Source organism: Octopus sinensis, unplaced genomic scaffold, assembly GCF_006345805.1.
Source record: "Octopus sinensis unplaced genomic scaffold, ASM634580v1 Contig02842, whole genome shotgun sequence".
Classification (NCBI taxonomy): Eukaryota; Metazoa; Mollusca; class Cephalopoda; order Octopoda; family Octopodidae; genus Octopus; species Octopus sinensis.
In genome coordinates, this window is record NW_021826031.1 from 101,453 (window position 1) to 115,738 (window position 14,286).

General features: G+C 34.3%; 1 protein-coding gene across 1 annotated transcript; it reads right to left on the reverse strand.

The window, feature by feature from the left end:
- Positions 1–5,413: 5,413 nt before the first annotated feature.
- On the reverse strand, positions 5,414–8,767 carry LOC115227346 (metal transporter CNNM4-like). Its single transcript, XM_029798213.1, has 3 exons — positions 7,336–8,767; positions 6,117–6,335; positions 5,414–5,661 (listed from the first exon to the last, which is right to left on the reverse strand). Exons 1-3 carry the CDS (start codon positions 8,765–8,767, stop codon positions 5,414–5,416), a joined length of 1,899 nt encoding a protein of 632 aa, XP_029654073.1.
- Between the last annotated feature and the right edge of the window lie 5,519 nt (positions 8,768–14,286).

A 14,286-nucleotide genomic window follows, 5' to 3' on the forward strand; every position in this document is an offset into this window, starting at 1 on the left:
GCTACGAACAAAACGACGAGCAAGCACGGTCGGTCGGTTGGTTCATGGCCTCTCTTGAGGAATTGATTTCCGGGGAAACTAAAAAGTAAATTTTATTTGTTTTACCAAGAATTTCCATTTATCGTGGATCGCCTCGTTGCTTAAGTCTTTTGTTAGCGACAACTAGTAACTTATTCTCTTATTTTAAACCAAGATTTCATGGAGCATCTTAATTCGGCGAAAATTGGCATATTTGCAGTTTGTGGCGGATATACAACTACAATTCCCTCTCACCTCGAAATGCAAATTCCAGTTGACATTCCTATTGGACAGAACGAACATATTCCTGGAATAAAAAAGCAAAAAAGTCGAGATATATTAAGAAAATATGTAGAGATGCTGACTCAAACTCACAAACCTCAAAAACTGAGACTGTCGCAAATCACAATAAATATTGGAGACTCAAATTTTGAGCAGAGTTTGTGCAGTGTTATCCGAGAAGAGTTCGAGTCTAGTTCCAGCCACGTGCAAGTTAGCATTGAAGATCGGAATTTATATGTTTATGCTGATTAAAATACTTGTAGTTGGAAGTGTTCAATTCCTGGCGTTTTATCGACAAAGCTAAACGTCTGCATCTTCAGACGACGAATGAGGCTCTTCAAAACTTGATTGAAAAACGTAGACAATCCAAAACTATCACAAATAAGTAATTTTAGTTTTTAATTTACAGCTTTTTTGAGACTAAAGAACTAATGTTGGTTACCGACGGCGATGTGAATTTTGATAATTTTTTTACGGAAAAAAATGTTGTGATTGCATTTCAGTTGGAATATCAAATCAAAATTTCCGAAATTTCAAATCACGGCCAAGTTCTATTTTAATAATTTTTTGAAGTTGTTTAACAAAGAAAAAAATTTTTACAAATCGGTGATAACTGGGTGGAGTATTTGGAATCCAGTACTTTCTAATCAGATTCCAAGTTGCCCTATATTCACACGTATTTATAAATTGTGAATCTTTTTAGGCTGTTGCGGAGTCCCAATCTCGTCTTTGGTTCTAAGTAAGGAAATTTCCAGTAAAAAGGGAATTTTGGGGAAAATTGGCTTTAACTATGAATTTGGCGAACGGAGCTTTAATACCCCTCCAGTAAAACAGATTTCCTCTCACTCAAAGAATGTAGTCTTGGTAAGTCTAACAGTCAGACAATGTATTTAGGCACGTCAAGAAAGAATAGAAAATGACGTCGACTTGACTGAAATTCCTATCAAATTGGACAAATTCGACAAACTGACGTTGAGTTCGTCCCAATTGTTTAATTTCAATGATCATTTTAGTGAGAAATTTGACAGCCCTTCTCGGAACGAATTGAGTTTTCTTTATTCTGTTGGTTTCACTGAAATCACGGACAGAGAAGGGAATACACCACATTCCGTCACACTCCAAAAAGCGATGGATTTGGACCAGGACCTCGAAATGAGTGACATTCTTGCTCGAAATGTCCTGACCCTCAGATTTATGGGTTTTTCTGTGTATGTTTTCTGATATTTTCAATTTGAGTAGTAACCCGAGTAAAAGTGACAATTTCTCGACGATTTCTGCTCTTTCGTCTGTTTTCTTTACTTTTCAGTTTTTCAACTTTGATTCGGTGACTACTGACAGGCAATTACTTTTCTCACGTTTAGAGTTGTGGTCGATTCATCAAGTAAACAGCCAATTTCGCTGATTAAACAAGAAAATTGTACTATTCCGGGATACCAGGTGATCTTCTCATACTCACAGTCAGGTCCGGCTTTGTGACGTCACTTTTCCTAACCAAACTAAAGACAAGTTGAACTTTATAAAATATCTTGCCAATTGTTCCCTACATATTGACGTGTGGGATGCACGTTCCCTCATTCGTGTGGGATTCTGTCGGCTTCCTCTTTATGTTTGTGTCTCTATTTGATCAATGTTTTAGGTTTTTCTCCGCCAAACAAGAGAAGCAGTCGAATGTTCCTGTCAATTGGACGTGATTGACGACCAGGATTTATCGGGGACTGCTTCACTGTGTCTTGACAGTGTCATTGGTAAAATCTTCATTCAAAGCGTCAATATTGGATATCCACTGACGGTGGATAAACTCATTCCGAGTAATGTAGCATCAAACATTATAGACCGTGAAACAAACGCGATGGATAAAACACTCAGACTTGGTGGAAATATAAGTATAATATCGAGTGAGTAAATTATAACAGGAACTCCCAATGGATGTTTCCTTTCAATTCCACTGGCATGTCATAGTCGGGTTTTTGACGAGTCGAGTTTTAATTCAAACCCTGAGTTGAACTTGGACATGGATCCGATCAAAAAACGGAAATTGGGGAGAATGCACAACTCGCGAATGATGGAAACTGAAGAACTTGATTTTAGTGTAGAAACATTTGATCTTGCATTTTTAGAGACTGGGGACTTGCTTTTTCAACAAACAACGGGATTTGAGAACCGTACAATCTTTCAGGACCTGCAACAAGTTTCAACAGATTCAGAATGCGTTAGAAGCCAACATTTCCCAGTCAAAAAAAATTACCGCAACAATTGGGGAAGCTGAGTTTTTTGAAATAAAAGTACGAAATCCTTTAACTACCAAACAACTGATTCATGTCGAATTTGAGGATCCCTGCCTCAGGTTATTGTCTCCATAATACAAAAGGGTCCTCACAAACTACGAAGAATGGTGTCACTACAAAGACATTGAGAACCTTGAAACTCCGATAGAGCGCAATTTTTTGAGTTATTCAACAGAAAAACAGTGTCCAGTGCTTTTTCTTTCTCCGGGAGAGACTGTATATGTCCCGTTTGTGTACAGAGCACTTTCCGTGCAAGAAATGAAATGCTCTCCTGTTTTTTTGTTTATTTTAGTTCAAATAGACCTCAAATAAAGAATTGCAAAAAATGACAGAAAATAAACTTTCAAATAATCCTGGAAGGGTTAAAAAAGTAGGATGTTTAAGAAGATGATTTCTATCAATTAGATATACTTTGGTTCAAAGGAGAGCACAGTTTTGATTGTAAAACTTACCGTCGAAGTAAAGCAATGCCCCATTTCACATGTGATCAGATTCATGGCATCAGCCAATGAACTGTTTAAGAAAAACATTTCGATTCCACTTGACGAGAGTATTTAAATAAAAAACATTTCATAGAAACAAAAAATCTTAGAAATCCAGTCGTCAAGTGCTCCACATCTGATTCTGTAAGTGTTGATCTGCAAACAAAAACTTATCCTCAAGAACTGATAATCAAAGTAACTTTCCAATATCAAAAGTGGTAGACAATGGTGGGAGAAGTAGCCACGGTTAAGCATATGATGGTTTTTGTGTACTCCGATCATTTTATGACCTCCCCTCTACTCTCGATCGACATCTATGTACATGCATATCAGAGAATCGACCTCACATGTGTCCTTGGCCAGCTTACGAAAACAAAACAGCTAATAAGGCTTTTTTATTCGTTAAATAATTATTCAGAAACTTCAAAACTGATTGGAATATTAAATGTTTTGTTTCTCACCAATTTGAGGTGTCGGCTGATAAAATCAGTGACGAATCAACACTCCACACCGGAAGTACTCCAGAAATGATAATTTGTGTCAAACCCACCGTCCTATCTCAGAGAAAATACGTCGTAAACGTTGTGGACGTGACCAACAACCAGCTATTTTATTGTTGGCTATTAAACGCTACTGTGGTTCCCCCACCAGTGTCAAAAGTCAGTGTTGGTTGGTATAAAAGTTAGATGTTTGATGTGTGCCTTGATTCTGGAAATGTTGGCACACACAGTTTCAAACGTGTCAGTTATCGCAACATGTATTCAGTGGAGAAAACATTCAAACTGACCAGCTCGAGACCAGATCTGGTAGAATTAAGACCTCAAGTGATGGTTCTGGAACCATACGGGAGTTTCTATATTGGAATGACGTTTACGGGTGCCTCTGGAATTAAAGGCAAGGCGGATATATACGTCTTTATTAGTGACCCTCAAGGAGCAATAGAAGATTCGTACAAAATTCTTTTAAGAATAGTATAATTGAGAATTTTGCTTATAAAAATGGAATTTTTTGTTTAGAGCTTATTTTAAATAATCTAGTATAAAATACATAATTGAAAAAAGAAATGGCAAAGTGTTAGTGCCCCTAAGAGTCGATATGCTTTATAAAAGCATCTTCTACTGAAATCTGGATTGGCTCATTTATGGAGAGGGTAACTCACGACTCATCTGAGTATCGGTATCATCAGAACGTTGCCCATAGTTGATTATCCGCCAACAACCATTTTCTTGTTCTGTGAAATTAATTCAAATGAAACTTCCAGAAATCCAAAAAATTTTATTGAGAAAAATTATTTCAAAATCAATAAATTATTCTTCCCTGGAGATTTATAAATCAGGCTATTCATGTGAAACACGTTTCAAATCAAAAAAATCAGAATTGACAAAATTATGGAGCATTTTATTCATTAAAATTCATATTATACGCATAGTTAATTTCAATTATTTTATGAATCTGTAGCACAAATCCATTTTCCAAACAGATAACCAATTTGTGTTTTTGGTTACTATCGTCCTTTTAATAAAGACTATGAATTATGAATTGAAAATACCGATCATCAATTATCATAAATTGATTCGCTTTTTATAAGTTTGTATTTTTCGGATTTAGATGTAGTTTTTACGAGTTTTTGGAGTAATACATTTACAAGCTTTTGGTATTCACTGTCATTTTTCACGTAACCTAAGGATTGAGACTATACTGATACAACATCTTTTAGAAGATACCATCTTTTAATTAAAATGATGTAAACCCTTTTTATAATAAATTATTTTCGTTATTAATTGAATGTCAAACTATGTAGGTCCGAAATGTTTAAAATTCTGGCAGCATTTACACAACATATTATCAAAGGAATAATTAATTCTTTTATAAAAATCAATTTTTCGAAAGAGCCAAACTAATTGAAATGATGTTAGGAGCCCTGAATGTCGAGTCAATGTGTGTACTGACATACTGACCAGTGACACACTCACACATTACGGAAATGACTTACCCTCTTGTCACCGCCCGGTGAGGCGACACGGGAAACGACGGTCCTCTGTTGTTTCGCCACTCCAATTTAACTAGAATTAGATAATCTCGGAAAACCTTAGATCGGATAAAGTCCTGAATTATTTCTCTCTTGAAAATACAATTAGGAACTTTCCTGGAGTGAATTTAAAAGAATTGGTAGACTTTACGCTCTCGATTATTTTATGAATCTGTAGCACTTATCCATTATATCCGTTCTGTTTTATCAAGTTATAATAAGAAAAGTAGACTTTTTATTACTAATCAAATATTTGGATTGTCTTAAATGAATTTCTATAACTCATAGTGAGGAAATTTTTTTTAGCCGAAAAATAATTAAAATAAAAAATCAAAATCAAATGGATTTTTTTCAATCTCTACGTTTTCTTTGATCTCTAAGGTTTCTTTTTTATCACGACACTTTTTCCTCAAATCAGAATTAGCTTTCAAATCAAAATTGTTACTTAATGTTTTATTAGGGTCTTTATGTTTAGATTCCGATTCGAGGAATATAAATTTTGGCTCGACGTCATTTTCTTGCTCTTCTTGAATTTCATCGTTCAAATTATCTTTGATTACTTCATCTAAAAAAATTAATATTTGCTGTAATTACCATTTTTCTTATTTGTCAGCAATTCTCGAATAACTTGACAAGCCTAAATATTCACATTAAACTTTTAAACTTTTTCTTTGCAACTTTCGCATTCTTTGGGAACAAAATAGTGATAAAATAACTCGACAATTTCCAAAATATTTCGATCATTTACGACTTTTTTCAGAACAGACATTAATAGATCAATAAATCCAGCGATCTGAGTTTTATAGAGTTCGGAAAATTCTTTGACATTGTATTTAAAGAAAGAGAATAATTTGCAGCCGTCTGCTTTTTCAATTTCACGGAATGTCAGTTTCCTAACTAATATATAATTACAAACTTTGCAATAAATATATTCTCACTTAAAGACAAGGGTGGAGCATCCCAGAAAAGTTCCTCCATTTCTATCAACATATTAAACATGTATTCCACATCCTTTGATACAAGTCTCAAACTTTTTTAAAACATTTTGATTTAACCAGAAATTGTTGTTTTCGTCGGCAAGTTGCCCTAAGCTTATCGAATCTTCATTTTCCGAATCATTTTGAGATTTAGTAAATGGAGACAAGCTTTTTGATTCTTTTATCTTTGAGGATAAAATGTACGCATCGACTTGTGTCGAGAGTGAAAGTATTCGACTGTTTCGATATTTACTTTTATATTCTTGTTGTAAAAGTAAATTATAAATTTTTGAATTTCGACATGTTTTTTTTAAAGACGACGTTTTTCCTGTGTCATTCATGCTTATATTTTACTGCTCTCCATGGAAACTTAATCTTATTCTACGAATGTATATTTAATTTAATTTCAAGATGTCTATATTTAATTAATACTTCATGTAAAAACTTATTATTTGTTTCTTCTAACATTTTTTAGGAACAACACCCTGTAATATCCATTTTGGTTTAATGAAGTTTATATATTTTTAATATAAATGACCAGAAAACTTGATTAGTGTGATTTTGTAGACATTCTCGCTAACTCATATTGATAAATAGTCATTTTGAGTGGAAAATAAAACCTGAAAATAATGAATTTTGTAATTGTGGTCAAAACACAAAATTTATTTTAGATTGATAACGCAACAAAATGAATTTAAAAATATAAAAAACTAACTATTCAGATCATTAGCTTGACGAGAAATAGCGGTGGTGAGTACAGCCGTGTTGTATTGATCGGGTGTGATCTAGTGACTGATCTCTACTAACCCAACCATAATATAATGAACATCTCCAGTAGAACGGGCATAAAAGTCAGCCACCGTCGCAGACTTGCCGCTACACAATAAATCACATCAATAAAAACCGCATCAAAGCACTAAGACCGAAATAAAAAAATTGTCCGACATCAAAACGCATTTCATCATTTCCAATAATAATTTCGACTTTTCCGTGAAGAATAAGAACAAAGCAGTCAATCGGCTGTTTGTTTCTAAACCAAAAATGAGGACATTGATCTCCAGAGGGGTGGGAATATGTACTGACACATTTACGAACGAGTCTCTCCAAAATAGTCATTGAAATAAATTTATCATCAAACGGCTCCAAAGCTAAAAATAAACAGGAATAGTACATCTGAGAAACAAGAGGACTGCAGTTATGATTTGAGAGGAGACAGACAGTTCGTGGGAATTAAACAAATGATTGAACTCGACGTTTCTCACTCTTTTGACTCGACTGCGGTTGTCGGCTAAAAATTGAGAACAAAATATAACTGATGATGTCGGTCTCGTCTATGATTTCGGCCTGAATGATCTCCTCGACAATATCCTCCAATGTGATAACTCCCACGACATCAGACGAACCATCGCCTCGGAGAACTATAGCCATGTGAGACTTGACTAAGAATGAGAGCAATAACTTACCAGATATGAATATTTTAAGAATAACGTCCAGCGGAGTGTCTTCTCGGATGGTTATAAGTTGGTGACGGTAAAAATCACAAACAGTACGGACGGGGAGACAGGCGTCTGGATCGGCTACCATGAGATGTTTCACATTCAGAATGGCGACAATATCATTGACAGATTTCCCGAAAATGGGGATCCGAGTGAATCCCATGGCTGCTATCTTTTGGAGTGTCTCAAAGTCGAGGACCGCATCATATCCAAGCATAAACACATTATCGATGTAAGTCATGACCTCCCCCACCATTTTTTTGCTTATTTGAAGAGCCCCGTTGATTATGTCCATCTCATTATGTCTGTACTCCTCGTCACGTTGTGTTTCAATAGATATAAGAGCCATTAATTGCTCATTGCTGTATCCACGGTCAATGTTTTCTCCAATTAGCTTAGTCAGTACAAATGAAACCGGAAATGACAGTGGAAATGTCATCACCATAAATAATTTGGTCAACCAAATAGTTTTGGCCCCAATCATAAGCCCGTGTCTAGAACAGATTGCCTGAGGAACAATTTCCCCAATGATAACTATAGAGAAAGAGGAGTAGATCCCTGCGAGAAAGCCAGGTCCAACCAATTCAGTCAGGATAATTGTGAGTGAAGTCATCACCAGCACATTTCCAAAGAGAATTGTGCACAAAAGATAGTTTCCATGTTTTCTGACTGGCCGAATTATCCGTGCGTAGGATTTCTCCAATGCCGACCCACATTGTTCAAAAATCTCCAATTCCGTCAATTTGAGAGACATGAGTCCCAAGTTTAATCCACTGAAAAGTGCAGACAGCAACACACAAATTATCACCAAAAGAATGGCAATCCATAAAGGAATTTTGGCATGCGGTTTTTTAATTACGGTTATGGCAGTCCAGTTTCCCTGGTGCTCACATGACTTTTTTGTGCATAAACATGAGAAAAATGTCCCGACATGAGGGAATATCACCATAATGTCAGCATAGTCACCCAATGGGACAAAGGAATTAGGAAATATTAAAGAATTGTTGGTGCAGTTGAAGGACGATTGAGTATAGGCCAGGGAATGAAGGTTGTTGCCAATTGCTCGTAATGTGGAATTAGTCAGACTTACTGCAGTTATTTTGTTAGTCGAAAATGACACAGAATTGTCCACCCCGGGGGAATAGCCTATCAGTTTTGAATGTGCATCAATGAAAAAAAGCAATAAAATGGTTCTCATTGACTATCCTCCTCCGATTAGTAAAAATTTAGAACGGAATAATTAAATTCATTGGCTAAATATCAATCATAGTTTTACGTTTAACAAATCTATTTAAACGCTTATCATATTACAATAATTTGATTTTAAAATTAAGATAAATATATTATCGGAAAAAATATTATATTTATTTAGCTAATTCGTATTTAATTAATCTCTAATGATATGAATCACAAGGTTAAGTACATTTTACTTAACTGCAAACTTAATTGGATTAAGAATTTTTTTATAGGATTAATGTTTTTTTATACATTAAAGATTAAAACTTTTTAAATATATTTAAGATGTATAAAATGCACTCTGGCTGCTAAAGTATTTTCATTAAAAGATGACCTAATAAACAATTTTGTTCTATTTTTGTTGAAATAATAAATAAAATTGGAAAAGATTTTAATATCTTTTGAAAAATTGTGATTGCTATTTTTTGCAGTAATTTTATTTTAATTATTCAAATTTGTAAAAAATTATCAAATTTATGCAGTGAATAAGTCGTTACAAAACATTTTATTTTAATGATAAGTTCTTTGAACACAAAATATTTCTCAGAGTCGTAAGCAAGTCCTACCAGTCCGAAGATTATCGGTGCACGTCTTATGCTTCTAGAATACAATCTCTCTTGATAGAATTGAAGTTTTAGCAGTCCGTAAAACAATTTAAAAAAGCCTTTTTTTAGTTGGTAAGTGCCTAATATCAGACTCCGTAAGAACGACCAGGATCCCGTCACAAAATACCCACCGGAAAAGTCTTCCAGTAAAGGACACAATACACTCTCGAAACTAACAGTAAATGTTTTTAATTCAACTAAAGATAAATTCGATTTCAACTTCCCAAAATTAATTTTCCGTATTATAAGAGAATGAAGAGGAAGATGGGAGTGCATGTGTAAGATATTTACTTTATAATTACTTAAAAGGTTCGCATTCAAAAAGATTATGGGACGAATCTTTCCTTGAGATTAACCAGGTTCGAACAATTATACGGAGATACAGTCACTATTGTTGCAAAGTTATCTAACAAATTTGTCAATGTGGAAAATAGTGATGAATCACTGATGAAAGTACATGCCAAACGACTCAAGAAGCTAAATAACAGTTAGAAATAATAATTTTTGTTGATCTATTAATAAAATAAGTTAATTTGACATTGAGTGAATTTGATTGGTCGGGCTCACACTGCGCTCGCGACATATTATATACGAGTCAGTAATTGGAAACATAACATAGTCAAATGTGCGAGTGTGATTATAGTGCATTCCTAGACTGCTCGCGAATTGTGCCTCGTTTTATTTAATCAGATTCCGATTGATACAAGCTTTGTCCAAAATAAGAATTTGGGATTTTTCTCAGCGAAATGAGGTCCACTCTTCAGTTACGGTAAAAAGGATTGTAACCAAGATCACAAAGGATGGCATTTATTCTGTTAAAGACAGAACCCAACTAATAGTAAAACCACAAAAAACAAAATTTAGCTAACTTTTTTTTATTAAAACAATAAGGACGTGAAAAGACAGCTAAGCTAATTACTGGCCTCATGAGACACCCGGCCAGCCTCGCGAATGGCGAAGCCGTTCCCTCGGATCACAGCAATCGACAGACGTTCCAGGAGCCAAGAATACTCTCTTGGATCGTGGCTAGTCCTTGAAATCCGTCGGCCGAGCGAGCGAAGGAAGCGGATTTAGCTAACTATTTTTTTAACTTAGTCATTAGTACAGTCTATATTTCTTCTTTCAAACTTTTTTTCTATTAAATTAAAATGTTTAAAACTACTTCAACGCGATTATTCGATAAAATATTTATTATTTTTGCAGCAGAATAATACGGAGACTCAAACTTATCCAGTCGATTTGTTCCAAAGTCATTTTTAACCCGAATTTATTTATTAATTTTTTTAATTGGTACTTCATCTCGCACGCTAAAGTATACTTACTATTATAAACATTTATTCTCCTGTTCATAGCTTTTTAATAACTTGAATTTTCATATGTCCAGAGCATTCGACTCTGTTCACAGAACTAAACTTGTGGAAATACTTATGACCTTCTTAAATTCATGACGACATCAGAATAATCCTAATGTTCTTCAGAACACTCAATTAGCAACCAAACTTGGTAAAAATGTGTCAAACTATTTCTACACATCACGGGGCATTACCACAAGGCGATTCGCTGTCCCCAGTCTCTTTTCGTCTATTAGAGGCAGCACTCAGAGACTTTCGGCCTCTTGTGGACAACATAAATACAACGAAATAATATATGCTGGATGTCGACTTCGTATTGATGATGCTGAAACCCTTCGATTTATTATCGAAACATTACCAGATATTTTTTCCAAATGGTTCTAACAATCAACCACAATAAAACTGAACATACGAAATTTATTCGATCTGAACGAACTCATGATGAGCCCTGGAGAAGACAAAAAAAAGTCGGATCTCTCTTAGGGGACTCTGAAGACATTATGACAGACAGAAAAATACTATCAATTGCCACATACAATAAGTTTATGAACATCTGGCGCCTAAAGAAGCTAATTCAAAGACAAAACTTAAATATACAACACATTTGTTGTCCCAGTCCTAATGTACAATGGATCGACGTGGGGAATGTAGACCGATATGAACAATTTGGACCGATTTCATCGGAACCAACTGAGAAGTGATAAAACATGCAATTCTAAGGAAAATAGCAAATTCCACCCTATACAAAAGATGCATTCGAGACCGATCTCTATGGACATCCTGGAGTCAAATGGCGACTCTTTGGACACATTATTAAGACTTGACAGCCTCACTCCGCCGAATATCGCGATGGAAAACTACTTCGCCCATTCAAAGGAGACTTCCGTGGAAGACCCAGGGTCACTCTGGCTAACACGCTAAATGAAGATCTAGCTGGAATTAATAAAAAACTGAAAAATGGCGATGATCTCGACTACTCAGGACGATCGCAACTGACCGGAGAGCCTGGAGACGCATGACCGGGAGAATTTCAATGGTGGCACAAGGAAAGCTTAATTAATATGACTTTTCCGAAGTGCTTATAATAAATTTCATCAATTGGGTCGATTTCGAAATTTAATCTCTTCGCAGTTGGAAACAAATTGTCTGACTGGGAATAGATTTTAAATCAAATTATATGAATTTTCAATAGATTCTGTAGTCGAACAATTAACAAAATCTTCCATTTGTTCGTAAGTCACACAGTAATCACTTAAATTATCTAAGACATAATGTGATATAATATAACCATGGATTATTGAATTTATTCCCTTTATTCCTCGACATCTTTTGAAAAAACATTCGTTAGAAGATGAATGGACAGATATGTTATAACTGTACAAATCATTTTCGAATTTATCAACCCACTTTTTTTACTGTTGTCTATCATTTTTGACAACTTCCTAGTTATCGTTTGATTAAATATTTCGAAAATTCTTTGAGTCCGAGGATTAATGGGCCTTCAGTGAATTTGTTTGATATTAAAATGTTATTTCTTGATTTTTGAATTCAGACACATTGTCTGATTGGAGAAATTTTCATGGTCGATATAGGCAAAACAAGGATCCTAAGTTTTGACACACTCTTACCAGACTTATTACAGAGTGGTCGTGCAAATGCAAATCTATAAAAAAAATTTTTAACCAACCTACTATAAGTGTCAATGGCCGTTAAAATCTATTTGAAATTTTCGTTTAGTGTTGAAAATCTTTTCAGATCTATTATGTCTATTTAAAAATGTTGATTTGGACAAGAAGCGAACACATGGTGATTTATATTTCCAATCTACAATTAAAAAAATCTTGAAATTTTAAAGGACGCGAAAATCTGCAAACTTGAAAAGATCTTTTGATAATCTCATTCTTGACAGAAATATCTTTGTCGACATTCATATTCAATTTTATTCACTTCTGCGTGTGAAAACTCGTGTAAAGATTTCGCCACAAGCTCCATTTCGGGTTCATTATCGCGGGATATGACTAACTTGAGATCACTTGATTTAAGATAAAATCTGTAAATTTATTGGAAATTTACAATACCTGTCATTGATAATAGTAAAATTCTCTATCTTCTTTTAAGTCTATATTTTGGGTGCTTCGGGAGATTTTCAGGAAATTTGTAATGTAATGCATTTTTTAAAATTTGATATTCAACGCAGTCTTTTACAGAAACCCTTGTAAGAAGGCATTGCAACAAAATAATCTTTCATGCTAAATATCACGCTGGAAATTAAAGTTTGCCGCTATAAAAAATAAAATCTTTATAATCATAACATTTATAAATAAGAACTAATTTTTTTTATTTTCAGTTTGTTAAATTATACTATTAAGAACTAATCTAATAAAATCACGATAAAACTCGGATAAAAAAATTTAGGATAATTAAGATATTTTTAAGGTCAAATTGATTGATTTATTTTAGTTTTAGAAAATTTAATATTTTAAACTTATTCTGAAAGTCTTGCGTGGATGTCTCTGGTTTATATTCTCTAATAATTTAACAAATATAAAAACAACAAATAATTTAGTCCTGCTTAAATAAGACTTACTAAATTTGTGGGGAAAAAGTCATTTTCTAATAAAAAAGACGTTTAAGTCAATAAATGATGGACATCAACGATTTATTAAGCCAAAATACGAACACCAATGTGCCAACAAATATATTTACATACCATTTTTGTCAATAATTTACAGTCAAACCTTTCTAATTTACCTCCTCTATGATTTCCTGCTCTTCTTTTTTTACCGAAAAAATAAATTCTGTTTTTCCTAGTTACATTGAAAACTATCAAAAACATAGTAAACAAGGAACGGAGAAAAAGAAAAAAATATTAATAAATTATTTAACTGTTGTTCCTAAAAATGTTCTCAAATAAAAACTTATTCTCTTATCTTTATTTAAAAGAAGATGATTTCGAAATTTAATCTCTTCGCAGTTGGAAACAAAGAATCTGTCTCTGAATCCCCCTTCGACTCTGAGTTCTCTTCGGCTGTCAGATGCTGGTTCGCTAATGGCCTCAAAGTTTCTGTTGATTTGACCAAACAACGGCAATGGGACACAATTTTTTCCGACTACAAGTTCGTGCTCCTCAAGTGTTTCTCAATCAACACCGCCTGGCCTGTCTGCTCGCAGGGTCCCAAAAGTATTCAGGAGCCTGGCTGACAGCCATCCCAATGGCGTCAGTCGGGACATTACTGGATAACAAATGTCTCCGCATCGCAGTTTCTCTGCGCCTTGGATTGAACATCTGCCGCAGTTCGAAATCGTGAGAATTATTTGTTCTACGTAAATTAAATTTTAACTATACGATTGACCTTTTCTTTATTTTGACTAATAAACCAGTTGGAAACAAAAAATTGCAAACCTCCTTTTTTACCACCTCCCTTTTTGTCACTATTTTGGTCGGTCCTGGCAATAAATAGAGGGTTGAGTGTGAATGTAATGATACTTATTTTATTCCGAACAACAAATGTGTTATTTGTTAG